A 16,541-nucleotide genomic window follows, 5' to 3' on the forward strand; every position below is an offset into this window, starting at 1 on the left:
TTGAATACGAGATCATTAATCATTTTGGTTTCGGGTTTGAATTTGTATTTATCATACAAGCATTAAGTTAGCATAAACCATCTCAAATAACGCCATCTATGACATGTGTCTGTTAGCATAGATCATCTCGCAATGAATAGCCCATCATCCCCTATTCCTAGTCCTAGTGCAACGTACAATGGAATCATCAGATCAGATGGTACATCGGTCCATCTCTCTGCTCTCTAGTACAGGTTGGCGCAAGTTATAAACATCTCTTTCACGTACTGCGCATGATAGATATACTTCACCAACTTCGTGTTTCCAACTTTTCCTTACCATTTTCGGTTATCCCGATTTATAAAAAAAGATTATGCTCCGTGAAAAAAGTGAATATAATTTGCCATTTTCGAACGTCTTCCTCAGAAATCGCAGAGATGCTCTGTCGTTTTTATAAGTAGTAACCATTATCATCTAATAGCCTTTGGTTTCTGCATCCTCCACGAAACTTCTTCCACCTTCTAGTAGGCTATCTCTCCCACTTTCTCAAACTTCCTCGCTACCCGTTTTCTTTCATTTATACTGAGCTTTTCTTTTTTAGGTTTTTAATGTGTTTGTTCTATGAATCTTCTTTTTTTTGTTCGTCCACAGCTGAAATAACTTCTATTTTGTTGTAGGTTCTTCAATATAATCTACTAAACTGATTTTTTTTTCATAGATTTATAAGCAATGTCTTGGGATGACGAAGAAGAAACTGATAACAAATGGGATTTTAAATGGGGTGAACTTAAGGAGAAATCACACAACAGTGTTCATCTTTACGAGTCATTTATTTTCGAAGGGGTTGAGTATTTTCTCTATGATTGTGTTTATTTGCAACCACCAGATGATTCAGAGGCGCCTTACATAGGGAAGATTGTCAAGATTATGGATCATCCAAGCTATAGGAGGAAACTTAAGATAATATGGTTTTTTCGGCCTTCTGATTTACCAAATTGGCTTCGAATCCGAGAGATTACTTACCTTGTGCACGAGATATTCTTAGCGTCTGGGAAAGGTTCAGGCGTTGCCAACATCAATCCTGTGGTAACAATTAACGATTTACTCCTTATATAATTCACTTTATTAAACAATAGTTGTCAATTTTTCTAGAGTTTTACCCAATAATTTGATGCTTCTGATCATGTAGTGTTGTTAGGTTCTGTATCTCTGTTGTTGTTATGGCTAGTCAGATCCTAAGTGGGACTTATTATTTCAGTGGGCATTACTTGAGATTGTATGATGGCTTAGCTTAGGTCATTTCCTTCATATTTAACTACCAATATGATGGCTTAGCTTAAGACGCCTCTTTGTCCGAGCTTTTTCATATCCCCCAATTACTGATTTAAGAGAAGAAAAAGCAGGAGTTAAGTAGAAATTCTCTATTTAATCGAAGAGAAGCTTGTCATGTCATGAAAAGATCATCTTGTTGCAGTAAAAGCTACCCCACTAGCATTTCCTTGTCAATTAGATGGATCAGAATTGTACATTCAAATCCGCCCATTTTGAGCCTTTACTAATCTGTCACCCCCTTCCTACTGATTTATGTTCCAGTCTTGTCCATTAAAGGAATTACTAGTTCAGTATCATTCATCAACATTCTTGTAGTTTTGAAGTTTGGGCATGCACCGAATATGGATTTGCAAGCAACAAATGCATTCTGTCCGTTTTCATGTCTCTAGGAACATCAATACAAGGAAGATTGAGTAACTGAATTCTTTCTTGGATTTTCTTGTAAAACCTTACTTCATTGGTAGCATTCATTTGACAAATTATTAAATTTCTCATCGGGATGTATCAAATTATATACTGTTTCTCGCTTTGTAACATGATTTCTCCTTTCAAAGGCATCCTTTTTCTATGTGTAATCACTTTAGAGTTTGCACATTTACTATTCTCAACTTACGTTAGTGCACTGCTGGTATTCCTACTCAATTGAATTTTTTGAATGCGATGTCGTACATTCTAAGTACATCTTCTTTTTTGTTACTTGAACTGAATTTTGATAAAGTTGTTCTTAGCATGTCATGACATGATACACTTGGAATTGTTCAGGAAGCAATTTTGGGGAAATGCAATGTGATTTGCACATCAGAGGACAAAAGAAACCCACAACCTTCTAATCAAGAACTAAACACGGCTGATTTTGTGTTCTCCCGCACATTTGATGTCCACGAATGCACTTTTACGGATCAACTGGATAACAATATATCTGAAATTGCAGGTGGACAGTCTTTTGTTTTTTTATTTTTTATTTTGTTTTTTTAATTTGTAGTTGTCGTGATATTCTATCCTGTATCCATTTCAGTCGAGCACTTTTTTAATAATAAAGAGTACTCAAAGCTGAGCAGATATCAGGAATCCAAAGGTAATCCTGGAACTTGTTACTGTCATTTGATATTGAAATGCTAAGTTTAACCGATGCTTGAAACTTTAAAGTAAGTTTTGATCTTTCCGCATGTGGCAGAAGTAGAGAACCCCAAATCTAGTGGTCCTGCTATGAACAAGATAAAGGCTGCTACTATCGACCAAACTAAAGAGGCTAAGCTGAAACCTGTTGAAGGTTTAGTGTATCATTCGGGCTCATTTCAGAGTGGTTCTTTTGAGGAAAATGTTAGGCTTGGTGATTTGCGGAAACCACCTTCGCTTTCCTCTCCTCCATTACAAGGCGGAGAAGTTATGGGTAATGCAGCGGGGGCACGAAAGCCAAGAATGAGATGCAAGGATCCTGCAATGTTACATGTAAGACATGACCAGCCAGTTGGCCTGGACAGAATTAAAGCAAATCCTGAATTGGCACAAGGGGGTGATATGCAACTCGATTTTCAACATAAGAAGACAAAAGTAACAGCAGCGGAGTCTTTTCAACCAGCTAATCGAGGGATCTTAAGTAGCACGAACCTAAACAGAGGGATCTTAAGTAGCACGGGCCTAAATAAACTTACCAAGTTTACTGATAAAGAAGTTGCTCTTAAACCAGTGCCCAAGAAGTTCACCACAGCTGATACCTACTACCTTAAGATGAAAAAATCTCTGAACACCAGATGTGCCGACATCAAAGAGCCAAAAAAAGATTCTATTCAACACGATGAAGGGATCTTCAATCCTATAATTCCTAGTAAGAGATCAACCAAATTTCCAGATAGAGAAGTTGCTCCTGAAAAAGATTATGCTATGCATGATCAATTGGCAGAAAAGAGCAGAGCTGATATTCAACGTCTTAAAAAACCAGACCTGGTTGAAAGAAGAGAAACAGTACGTGCCAAAGATCTTGGAGAACATTACAGAGGGATAACTAGTACTGAGAATCTTAGTAATAGAGTGACCAGGCTTCCAAATGAGGAAGCACCTGAAGCTTCCCAGGTTAAGAGAATGTTCTCAAGTGATAGCCTCACTTCGGAGACCCAGCAAAAGGAAGATGTTGTAAGTTCTCCTTCCATTCCCCCAAGGAAGAATTTGTTTTTCTTCTCTTTCAGGTCTTTCCAAAAAAAAAAAGTATTAGTTCTTGCAGTGTCTATCACATGATATTTACTTGTGTTCGAGTAACATTGGCATTATAGTAGATGTAAAATAAGTTTTTAAAGCTGAGTGGAACACATGTCCTGGGGTCTAAATAGGCAGCAAGGCCAAATATTTTGGGTAAACTTGCAATTCGATAGCTTAAGCACCATATAGGTTCAGCATAGTATAATCCTTCTCCGTATCCAGATCAGTAATATATTCACACACATTGCTTATGTGCTGAAAGATCCTCTGAAGATATGTATTTTTCTTCACGCCAGAAGTATTATACGTCAATCTTGTGTGTAGACCACTGGAATACATTAGGAGCATAGAAGCTTGATCCAGCTTTTGTCTGAAAAAGGGAAGCATTAGATAAATCAAAATTAGTTTCAAATGTGAGTAAGATATACCTGCTTGATGGGGGATCGTTATTTAATAAACAGTTTGTGGGCTTGCGTAGTTGTATGACTTTTTATATATAAATGATGTTTGAATTTGAATTTACACTTTATTGTTTGTTTCTTATATTCCCTTTCATGCTTTCCTACGTTCTCCATTTATATTTAATGGTTCAAGCAACTTGTAAGTACTGCTTTTCTTAGTGAATTAGGCTTCATTTTACAGCAATTTCATTTTCCTGGAACATTGATTTAAAATCTTTAAGCTTTGTGTTTTTTTAAGATAAAAAACTGTGTGGAATGAAAATTGAAGTTGTGCTAAGCAATTACATATATGTACTAGCAGTTTCTTCCTTACAAAAGAAAAAGATTGTGTATACAGACTTTCTATTTCTTCCTTGGAAAATTATCATTTTGTGTTTGTCCATTTGTTAAAGTTATTCGAATCATGCATATGATGTTTTTCAGACATGGGAGCAAAGAATGGATCTTGCCTGTGAGAAAGGAACCCTTGTTCAACTTCAAAACTTGGACCCGTCCTATGCATCAGGTGAAATTGAGGTAGGCATGAAATTTCTAGTTCTATTTGAAATTTGTACATAACCATTGTTTCTTTAGGTTTCAGCTTTTTATGAATATTTTTGCATCTCCATTATGAGAGTGCTGTCCCATAATTTCTCTGTTTTACTTTGTGACTTCTCTGTATTGTTTTATTTCAGGATATAGTAAGGACCTATTTGAACGTAAGGTGCACTGCAAAGGTGTTAGAACAGAGTACATTCTCTAGCCCTCACAATGGTAAATGATCCAATTGAGTCTGGTAACTATTATCATTTATCCTGTCAGCATGCTGTGTTCCTTTATATGTAGTTTGGTTTGTAAGATTAGGAGCAAGATGTGGGCTCTATTAATCTCTCGCAGTTAATTTCTTTCTATTTTAGGTCAAGCTCTTTTGATTTTCAAAACAGAGGCGCAGGCAGAGATGGTGATTAGCGAATTGGGCAGTAGGTGTCTAATGCTTCCAAATGGAAGGTATCTCTACTTATACTTGCACCTGAAGTTTGTCAAAGCATATCATCATTTAGTCACATGAGTAAATAAAATTATGTGGTCTCTCTCTGCGATTTGAATAGTGCAGATCTAGACTGACACCATCTTCTCCTGATTGCATTCCAAAAAAAAAAAAAAAGTTAACAAAAGAATTTTTTTGGAGGATCAGTAGGGTCTTTTTGGAATTTTATCACTACTTAATATATTTGAGGCTTTGTTTATATTCAGACCCCTAATTGCTCAAAGAGGAGTTCCAAGGGTTTTGCGTGACAAATCAGCAACAATGATTGGCCATCTGATGGTGAATAGAATGAACAAGAATCAAGAGTGGGTAAAGAACTGAACTGCTCTTCTTAGTCTTGTTTTTTCTGTTAATTTTCCAAAATGCATTTATTTCTTCACTTCTCAGTGTTTGACTTCTGGTTTTCAGCCAAAGGCATTATCAACGTCACATTGTGCACAACCTAACACTATCGAGTACGAGCTGGCTTTAGATTGGATTCTAATGCAGAAACGGTCGGAAAAGTTTTGGCGAACCCTTTATGAGGTGATCATCAAAGAACTCAATGGTCGACGGCTCAGTGTGTTTTCCTGAACAAGTTAAAAGTTGTTGAGTTGAGGACCTACAAGCCAGTGGTAATGGTTAATCAACCGATACATGCACTACAAAGTAGAGACCAACTGCTGAGCTTCACAACTTTAACTTAGAGCATTGAATGCATACTCATCCACCATATACATTTTGTTTTCCACTTACCTCGATCTGTTACTGGTTTCTCTCATTATTGGAAATTGAGATCTTTATTCTTGCAGGGTCATGGGAAGGAACTGGCTGCTCTAAAGGCCGAACTAAAGCAGTAGTGGTTGAAGTTTGACGAGGGAAAATGTGATCGCTGGTGTAAATCTTATTCAAATGTCGGTAATCGGTATCTAATTCAAGCAGAAGGGACAAGTATATGCTAATAACATAATGATGACTTACAAGGCTAGTACTAGTACGATAAATACTTGCAAATCCTGAGTTCGTATGGGAAGAATTCTTGTAAATATTTCCAAATATTGGGCATAACTGTAATTTAACAATCATTAGTTACAATCTTTGCTGTAATTACTCAAATATATATATTTATCAATGGTACCCCATGACCATTTTTTTATCCACTTCCAAGTTTTGCAGCTAATTTATATGAAAACGAGATTCAGATGTGACATGGGGAATCCATTACAATGACGGGAAATTAAACATTTTACTTTGGTAAGAGTTGACTGATAGAACAGGAATAATGACACTAAAGTACCAATGTTGGTATCTATACAACTAGTATGGACTATGGTCCATGGAGAAGACTGCTGCAATTTCCCTCTTAACGTTTTCTTAAGGATCAACAGACTCTTCAGACTAGTCCATAGTACCCTTACCAATACAGGAACCTTTTTTTTTTTTTTGCAAAGTACTCATATTTGTGTACTAAATCTAACGGAACCAATATAACTCATCTTGATTTCGAATGGCAATGCAACGCAAACCCGTATATATATATCTCGTGTGCTAATATACGACCAATTAATGTTTGGATACAAATACGTTCTGTCATCATCCTCGAAAACAGAAATACCGCGGACGGCGCCACAATCTGTTCTCCGTACAACAATGTGTTGAACTACTTCAACAAGTCTGTGCGTGAGGATATTTTCATTTGTTGGTAGGAATTCATACAAATTCAGATTTCTTATAACTTTGTATACAGGTATACTGATTTATATACAATTCCAAACTGTTGAGAAATGGTTGTATGGATAACGAGCACATAATTCTGGGATGATTAAAATGAATAGAGAGAACAGAAAAAGAGGAAAGCTGTTTTATCTCATGGCTTTCCTATGCCAGTACCTGTTCAGACTTGAGAGTTCCAGAAAATCCAGTTAGAAGGCCATTTTCCTTGACTGAACCCCTATATCTACGATCACTGAACCATCTGGAGGTTTCTAACCTTGTATGAGCATGTGTCTGATAGGTTAGCTATAACAAATCCTGCAAACACCTGGAGTATTTGAACCGAGACATTAGCTTTTAGTAGCAACAGAAAAATTAAAAAAGAAAGGCAAGTACAGTTTAGACAATTTCATAGAAATTAGTCAAATTACAAAAACATTGCTGAAAAGTTGAAGAACTTAGAGCTTCTCCAATGGAATGTATGTGATGATAAATGTCTAAGTCCACATAGGATACACATTGATTTTCCCTAAAATTCTTCTCCAACCCAATTTCTTAAATCAATGTGAAGATGACATGGCTTAATTTTTGTTAGACATTGTCAAGGTGAATGTCAAAAACTTGACATTCACCTTGACAATGTCAAAAACTTGACATTCACCTTGACAATGTCAAGCTATCCTAGTAAGCTTTTACTTAACTAAACTTAAGTCCAATATATTAAATAACCATTTTTAGTTCTAATAAAATCTTAAAATTACTAAAAATAAAATTTACATTTAATTAAAAAAAGATCACAACTAACACCATTGGAGATGAATTATTTTTTTCCCTTAAATTTAAGTTAACACTGGAATAAGGATGTCTTATTTGTAATTCCACCTAGGAAACACACACAACACCATTGGAGAAGCTCTTTAATGCAATTTAACATAACATGGAGCTTCCATGTCTGTTTTCTTCAGATTTTGAATCTGACTCAGTCTAGTCTCACCGTCATCAAGCTTGTCTAAACAGGTAAATGTCAATTGAGTAAGAGTTACTTTTATCTAATGAGTAACCTTTGAGTTAGATGTATTTCTGAGATGCAATAACAAACGGTCTAAAATGGTCTCGACCCAAGTCAGCAGAACAAACACCGCCGAAGTATGCATCTAATTAAGTTTGTTCTCCAAGTTCTGTTGTTCATAAACTAAGATACATTGTTGGAACTACGATAAGATCAACAAAAACATAATAATGGTTTATCTTATACATACCTGAAGAGATCCGAAAATATAGATTGCGGAATACTGGCGTCCATGGAGGACCATATCTGCTACCATTGCAACGGGTATTATGAGGGACATGCCCAACGTTGCAACTAGAGGGGTTGTCCAAACAACAGAAAGGGCCCTGTTACATGTTCACAGTTACATGAATTATGTGTTGTTCACTTTTTGTATGTACTGAAATTATGGAGATCAGGAACAGTATATACCAAAAGTAATCTGAAATAACACTTCCCACTAAACCATTTAGCAATAAGACCTCTTCAATGGATGTGGAGTGCGGAAATTTGAAAGTTGGCTCAATGCCCATAGCAGTAAGAGGCCACACTGCATCGAAGAATCAAACATCATGTGTAACAATCATGGAAAAGACAAAACAGAAAAAGGTAATGTAAAGCAAATTATTATCATGTGAGCAACTCGTTCGTGAAAGCCTGTAGCACATCGGCGTTTATCATGTCGACCGCATATTAAGTCTCAAAGTGAAGTCTAATTGAACAGTCCTAACTTGGCATAAAACTTGGCCTTGGACAAAAATCAATGAGTTATGCGAATACAGAGCTAATTTCTACCATTTCGAGTAACTAAAATGTTGAGAAGGAGGAAAGCATGTTAAACTATACAAACAGGAGTTACTTTAGCCATGACAGATTGCGATTTGTCAACCCTTTTCAGTTCCCATTCAGCTATAATTTCTTAAATTCCGGATTTTCAAATTGTTCAATCTCCTTTCAGATTGTCCAATAGCAAATCCCTTCACATCAGACATTAATCAACTGATGTCCTGAGTAGTAGACTATAAAGTCAAGCCCCCAAAGTAAAGTAACCATTAAATCCAACAACTTGAAAACAGTTGGCATTTTTGACATTGTTTGGTAAGCTTCAGCCAAAGAAGTTTTCAAGTGGCCCAACCCTAGAATACTAAATCAACTGCTACTTGTAACTATATATAAATAGGAAGATGATAAAATATTTACAGTGTTATTGTGAGTTATAACATTGTTATCCTGATTGAGCCTTACAAAACCAAAAAAGCATAATACATAAATTTGATATGTACCTGTTTCCAGAGAGCTTACAAAATTATGCAACTAACAACTCAGAGTTCTAACCTCAGAATTACAACACTTTTCGATCTATTATATTATCTCACCAGTGTTCGATGGGAATTCACAAATATCTACCAATATTTATCATCTATGTAACTCGAGTGTGCTGAGCACAAGCGACTATAGATATTGGGTGAATTCCATGTTTTCCAATTAATAGAGCAGCTATAAAAAGCAGATAAAAAGGAGTGTCTTCTAAATTCTTACCAAGCCACCACAGTCCAAGAAGGCTGAACAATCCGATATATCCAAACATTTTATGCACGTCCATCTTTTCTCTTTCTGATCCAGCACATCTCTTTAGTAGCACTGCAAATGATTCCATACATTAATATCGTCAAACACTTGTACTCTTAGAAAAGCAAGTACAAAGAGATGAAAGAAGAACACACAACCAGTAAATAAGCCATACGTTACTGCGGCAAGTAAACCAAAAATGTCCCCAACAATTGAGTGCTTTGTACTTCAAGAAAAAATGAAACAGATAAGTTAGTACAACTATAAATAAAACTACAAGTACCTGAACTAGGTTTGTACTGTTGATAGATATATCACATATGGCCAGCAATCAGATTCAAATGCGATACCTTTCGTTATCCAACATACTAAAAGAACAAGCATGAGACGAGACGAAGGTTGTTATTCTGTAAGCAACACAGAATTTTTTTTCCAGCTACAATGATCAAAATTAGACATATCTTATGTTAAAACACACCTTTTTGTTCTTTATTGATGGAACATGCTGATATTAGCTCAGAGTACTAACAAATACCAAGATGGCATCTATTCAGCAAAGAAAGAAAAACCCAAGAACCAAGAAACTATAAATTCGCAGCAGCAACGCATACTTACTCGGATATTCCCTGTTCATCTGTTGCCCAAGTTTTTCCAAGTGTGGTCATAACAACACCAGCCATGCTTATAAAAACCGCAACAATCTTTGTTATGTTAAGAGGATCTTGACCAAGGCATGCGCCAAAGAAAAGTGTGAATAGTCCTGAAGTAGAAGACAAGACCGTTTACTTGCAACACTTGTGTTTGCCAGTGCAGCGTTGGAAAAATACTGTATCAGAATGAACAAAAGTTTCGATTTCAGATCTTACAGACAAATAGGACGTTTAATCTTCAGGGTATGTATGAAATATCCCATTCAATAGACTTATCGCAGATGGGGGAATAAAGATGAGGCAAGTTTAGAGGTTGCACCATTTTGGGTCGGAGCTTTAAGTAGGTTTCTATTTTGGATGTATTTGAATGAGCCAAATCAATTTGATTAATTGCATCATCCAGATATCAAAATCATTCAGAAATGTCCGACTGAAAATCGTAAAATATCATAAGAAATCTGTATAAAGACGTGTTCATTAATAAGCACCCACACATCTAATTACTTATGAGTTTCCCTCAATAAGCTTTCCTAGTTGTATGATGATTTAATATGATGTCTGTAAATGCAAGATTGATGGACTCGATAAGCACTTCACAGACATTGATGGACTCAATAAGCACTTCACAATCATAATTGCAACAAACTGATTATAATAAAAATTAAAAAAAAAACAAATCAAATCACAAGCAATACGTTACCTCAGTTGTAAACCATACTGGAGCAATAAGGAAGCTACATTTAGCAATCTCCCATGTTCGAAGTTCAGATTTCTGTATACCTCTATCGCAGTCATTCCCATCACTTTCCTTAGCAAGCAAAGGCACTAGTCCTTCTTTCCTTTTTCCGAGTTCCATGTCAGTAATTAAGCAACTTCTCATCTCAGTTTCTAGACCAGTAACCCTCATTGGGTTATCCAATGCAACCAAAGAGGTAACTATTGAGCTTGGATTCAATAGCTTTTTCAATGAAAATATGTTGCAAAGCCAGTCCTTGAGAATGGCAATTGGTAGATATATCGCCAATAGAGATGCCCCTAGATATGTAATTGCAAATGGGTGTTTGTATTCCAAAAATATTCTCTGCACAACATGATTATCACTAAGTTCACATGATAAACCCTAGAAACAATAGAAAAGAATTTTTATTAACCAAATTAGGCAAATCTATCTTAAAATCGACAAAAAGGGGTTTCATTAAACTAGTTATTAAACATACTAAGGCAATCAAATTTTGAAAAATTAGTCAAGATATTTAATGAAACAGTACAAAAGCTAACCTGAGTAATCTCTGCAGAAGTAACCCATATGAGAACAACAATACCAATTAAGAATAACCCACCTCTGTATCTCCAACCCATACTTGGAGTCGACAATGAAAATCCCCAAAACTATATCAATGAGAAAAGTTGATAAGAAGATTTCTCATCTTACTCCAGTCAACGAAATGCTGTGGAAAATGTAATCTCTTCACTTGCATCAGTGGAAGCGTCAAAGACAAGTTGCAGACGGTTCCTCGTAATAACCTCTCACTTTGTAGTTAGTGCCATAAGCAAAAACCCGTAGAGTCGTGCTTTCACGCGCGTAAGCACAGATGAAGAAGCGTCTCTCACCCGTTAGATCTAGTATTATAAAGACTGTTTCTCACCCGTGCTACGCACAGGACTGTTTCACTTATGAAACATCACTTAATAAAATCAACGGAAAAATGTATCATTTGTCCAAATATTTTTAAATCACGGTTCAAATGGACGGATAAAAAATAATTTGGGTGAAATGACAAAAAAAAAAGTAAGAATGAAACTGGTTTCATCCTAGTTTAAATTTTAAAAATAGCAAGGATGAAACTGGATACATCCTCTTTAAATTAAAAATAAGAAAAAATATTTGAAAATAGGCACGATAAAATTGGTTACATCCTGCCTATTTTTATATTTTTGGCCATTTAAACCGTATCAAAATCTAACTGTCCATTTCATCCTGGAATTGTTGATTTTGGTCTTTTTAACCAATTTTGTGTAAAATCAATTAAAGTACCTAAAAACATATTCATTAAACAAAAACTAATAAAAATTCAATTCAGAAACCCAAAAATAAATGAAATATTCATTAAATTAACAAAAATCAAAGTGATGAGAGAAAATAATTAATGAGTCATGAACTTGTAGTGCAACAACTCAAAGCCTATAATACTTGGTAAGCTTCATAAATAAATTGGTTAATAAGTCATATCATTAGTCTTCTCAAAATTTTGATAGTCATTATATTTTGGGAGCTTAAGTTATTTATTATTTTTTAGTATGAAAGACGGGCCCAGGCCCCTATCCAAACCTAGCCATTCGGATTGGCTCCACTGCCATATACAACTTGTCATAAGCCATATTTACGCTTGCCTATTAGTACATATATTATGGGCATGTGAGTAATCATTGAGTGCTTAACGGATTCATGACCATTTGCATCCGAATTTTGAAGAGATGGGAAATTTCATCTAGGAGCAAAAATTTAAACTTTAAATGTCAAAACAGTGTCAATCCGAACTATTTGTTGGTGTCAACAATTTTTTAGGTTAGTCGTTTTCGATTTCACAAAATTGGTTAAAAAGACCAAAATCAATAATTCCTGGGTGAAAAGGACACTTAGATTTAGATACTGTTTAAATGGTCAAAATTTTAAAAATGGTCAGGATGTAACCAGTTTCATCGTTCCCATTTTTAAATATTTTTTCTTATTTTTAATTTACACAGGATGTATCCAGTTTCATCCTTACTATGTTTTAAATTTAAGCTGGGATGAATCCAGTTTCATCCTTACTATTTTTTTTTATCCATTTCACCTGAACTATTTTTTACTCGTCCATTTGAACCGTGATTTAAAAATATTTGGACAAATGACCATTTTCCGTTTCTATTTTATTTTTGCACGAAAAATTAAATGTTATTATATTAGTGTACCATTATATGGAAGGCGATCAAAAAAGAGAGGAAGGTGATATGGTGATTTCGTGTTTAGACATGGAGCATGTTGCTATAACAAAAGAAAGAATACCATGGGTAATCAGCTACGTACGTTTGTTATACTTGTCATTTTTTAGTTTATGTTTTGGAAAAATCTCCAAAACATCAAGTTTATGTTTTTAGTTTATGTTTTTGAAAGTAAAACCCATGCAATGTTTATATTTCAGACTACGAACTTGGGTTTTCTCCTAATCCTTAAGCTCGACATCCGGATTATGTGACTTATACTTCATTTTCCCCAGCCTTGCTGTATTTGAGGAACCGATTTAGTACTTGCCTCTGAACCACGTAAAAAGATGGTAGGTAATCACATATAAGATTTTATTGATTTGTTGGGACTTGTTGGCTTGGCAGATTATACATGGTCTCAATTTTCCCATTCCTGCAAACTCCTCACAACTTTTCCCCAATTATATTACTACTCAATAGATGAATTCTTCACTATCCCCCCTTCATCATATGCCAATTGTAGTTTAGCGTTGTTGCATATGTGGAAGGGAGTGACTAATTGTCTGTGCACGAAACAAATGGACTTTAATCAGATTGGATTATATTGAACCCGTTAGGTAGTTATAATTTACCTCTCTATTTAAGAATTCTTCATTCTGTAGCAGTATATACGTTCACCCCTTATCTGATGTCAGGTCCTACAATTTCATTAGTATGGTAGCAATTGGAATCTGAATTATAAAAAATAGAATAAAATTTTTCACGGAGTCGTAAAGTAGCCCTGTGCTATATCTTGTCTTCGTAGTACTTTTATAAATCATTTTTACAGAGTTTGATATTTGCAGTACCTTGGATCACAGACACCTGCATGTATAAAAATTTGATCTATGCCTTCTCGCCATCTCTTCTCGCTTGGTGTTCATTCCGAGAGATCATAAGCGTTCTAATTCTATGTGGTAAATAAGTCTCCATGGGTCCAAACATATTTCACATGAGTCTAACTTGTGGTGCTGCGACGTAACCCCATGTAACTGTATCAACTGACCAAATATAGAGAAGTCGGAGACGAAATAGATAAGTCCACCATAAGGTCCATAACAACGGACATTGAAAGAGGACCGATGACCGACATTATTCTCAATGACCTTGCATCTCTGATCTTCCTGCAATTCCATGTTCGTTTATACATTTCAAGTGCGAATGGGTTCAATTGTGCTATACGAAACATCCACCTTTATTATGAAACATTAGGAGTTTACTTAAGTGTAAAATTTTATCTTAAACAGTGAACTCTGTAATTAAGAATGGTTGTGATGGTTGTAGTAGTAATTATTATAGTCTATTTTTTCTTACAGATGTGGATCTTATGGGTAGTCTCTATTTTAGGGACTGCACATCTATGGTATGTGGGTGACACTGAGAAGAATATGGTATTGTTCATCCTCAAATTTACAAAGAGGATTTTAAAGTTTTTGTCAAGATCTCCAGTTTGTAATAGAATGTCATATTACTGCTTGTTACTACCATTATTCTAGTAGCAACAACCAAACGAACAAGATCATTGGATCTTGTTTTAAACCATAAAACAGCAAGTAGAAGATGAATTTAAACAAATAAATAACAATAGTTTCACACAACAATAATTTACGTGGTTCGACATCGGAGTGTCTACATCCACGGGAAGGTAAAAGAAAGTTTTATTATGATTTTTATCTGTTACAAGGGTGATGAACCCCATTAATGATGATGAAGTTCAGTGAAAGTTTCAATAACGAAGGTATAACAAAGATGTAACGAAGGTAACGAAGGTATAACGAAGGTAAAACAAAGGTATTACGAAGGTAAAACGAAGATAAAACGAAGGTAAAACGAAGGTTACTAAGGTAAAACGAAGGTATAACGAAGGTTCCGAAGGTAAACCGAAAATAGAAGATAGAACGAAGGTAGTAATACTACCCAGCTATTATTCCTCTCTTCAGAGGTATTGGGTTTCTTACTCCTCCCTCTTTCTTCCACTCCAAAAGTCCCCCTTCTCTTCCTTATCTTCCCCTCTTTATAAGAAAAAGGGATGTTAGTTATTTACAAAAATGACATATGCTCAGATTCTAAGCTAACTTAGAACTGATTCGGTGTGCGCCGTTGTATGCTTATATCCGGCTGCGACTTCTAATCACCGTCCACGTGTACGATGCATGATTTGGTATCTACAATTTGTCCCTTTTATTGAGGGTCGATGATAAGCGATCCTTAAGAAAAATTCCTCTCACCATAATCGTTCATGCTTCGGTTGTTGTTTCCTTCGGCCGCTCCTTGTCGAAAGGTTCTGCATTCTTATCGTACTGGTACAAGCACTCTTCGTGGCTTGTTCTTTGTTGGTATTTGGTATTGACATTTTCAATACCCCGGCTTGGTGCTTGTCCGTTGCATGCTTCAAGTTGAAAACGCTCTGTAAGGCCGGTTGAGCAGCAACAACCTATACATCGTAGCGTCGACAACTTTTACTTCACAGCACCGTATTATTTGGGGTCACAGGGCCTCGTAGGATTACTCAAATTTATCTGGCACAAAAATGTAAGTGGACGACATTTCGTATGATTTTTTTGTATTATAATAAATAAGGTAAATTCATCGTATGAGCAGTAACAAATTTATTAAGTATTTGTATGGTTTGATCTTGCCCCTGCATTGTGGGGAATCGTAAATCCATTGTCGCAGAGGTAAGATGAGTGTTTGAACCTGTCACCCCGTTGGCTAATCTCGGGCCAGGAGATTACCGAACGGTGGGGGTTGAAAATCTCCCGGAAACGTGGTGTAAAACTGAATGTTTTGCAAACACCCGTTCTGCTGAGCTGCCAAAGGCATGTCATGTTGGGCATCTCTTTCTTATGGAAGCCTTCCCCCTGGTCGTACACTCATAGACGCTTATGGGGGAGTCCGGAGAGATTGCGTGTGAATGATAGACGCATTTATGTGTCTAATATAGCTCAATTGTATATATTGTTAATGCTCGATTCTGTACTTATTTGGTTATATTATTTATTTGTAGGTGTTTTCGGAAAAATAAGGCTTTGCGGCGAAATTGGCTAAAAATGTGGCTTTTGGACCTCCGTTAATAACGTAACAGAAGCACCCCAGAAATACCCCGGAGGAACCCTGAAAAAGTGCAGGAAACATCCCAGAAGAATTGCTAAAGGCACCCCTAATTTGGATAAGGGGCACCCCATTTCAGGGCATGTACTAAAGGGACCCTCGAACTGGATAAGGGGGAGGTCATCTTCATAATTCAAATACAAGTTTTGGCGGGAAAATGCATGCAGCGAAAAACAGTTTTGGAGATCGAATTCTGACGAGATTTTAGGAGATTCAATGGATGTATTTGGTACGTATGGACTCTAACTGACTGAACAGGCCTGGTACAATCGATTTTAACCCAACTAGTTGGGCTGGAATGACCGGGAGAAGCAATCAAAGTCCAAACAGGACACGTATGTTGCTGTTCACGTTCAAATATTTTGTGAGAAATTTTTGGGAGACTTTCACGCTGGATATACATGTATCTAGTTTTGTTCAAGTCAGGAGAGAGTTTTGTGGCAATGGGATAGCTAACAGACGCGTACAGAAGAGAG

At 36.1% G+C, this 16,541-nt stretch overlaps 1 protein-coding gene and 1 pseudogene across 4 annotated transcripts; one reads left to right on the forward strand and one right to left on the reverse strand.

Moving 5' to 3' along the window:
* Positions 1-306: 306 nt before the first annotated feature.
* LOC113301278 (protein ANTI-SILENCING 1-like) lies at positions 307-6,131 on the forward strand. 4 transcript variants are annotated; one of them, XR_003336167.1, is made up of 11 exons: positions 307-503; positions 698-1,065; positions 2,074-2,242; positions 2,327-2,386; positions 2,486-3,441; positions 4,389-4,481; positions 4,640-4,718; positions 4,862-4,952; positions 5,199-5,297; positions 5,401-5,517; positions 5,784-6,131. XR_003336167.1 is itself a non-coding variant. In XM_026550047.1 (11 exons), exons 2-10 carry the CDS (start codon positions 709-711, stop codon positions 5,563-5,565), a joined length of 2,073 nt encoding a protein of 690 aa, XP_026405832.1. In that variant the 5' UTR covers positions 307-503; positions 698-708; the 3' UTR covers positions 5,566-5,606; positions 5,784-6,131. The 4 variants fall into 4 exon arrangements, 3 of the variants coding, with proteins under 3 accessions (XP_026405832.1, XP_026405833.1, XP_026405831.1); XM_026550047.1 differs by having other exon boundaries at positions 5,199-5,301; positions 5,401-5,606; XM_026550046.1 differs by having other exon boundaries at positions 308-503; positions 5,199-5,301.
* A 495-nt stretch (positions 6,132-6,626) lies between these two features.
* On the reverse strand, positions 6,627-11,488 carry LOC113302255 (annotated as a pseudogene).
* Positions 11,489-16,541: the final 5,053 nt, after the last annotated feature.

This window comes from Papaver somniferum, chromosome 8 (genome assembly GCF_003573695.1).
Source record: "Papaver somniferum cultivar HN1 chromosome 8, ASM357369v1, whole genome shotgun sequence".
Classification (NCBI taxonomy): domain Eukaryota; kingdom Viridiplantae; phylum Streptophyta; class Magnoliopsida; order Ranunculales; family Papaveraceae; genus Papaver; species Papaver somniferum.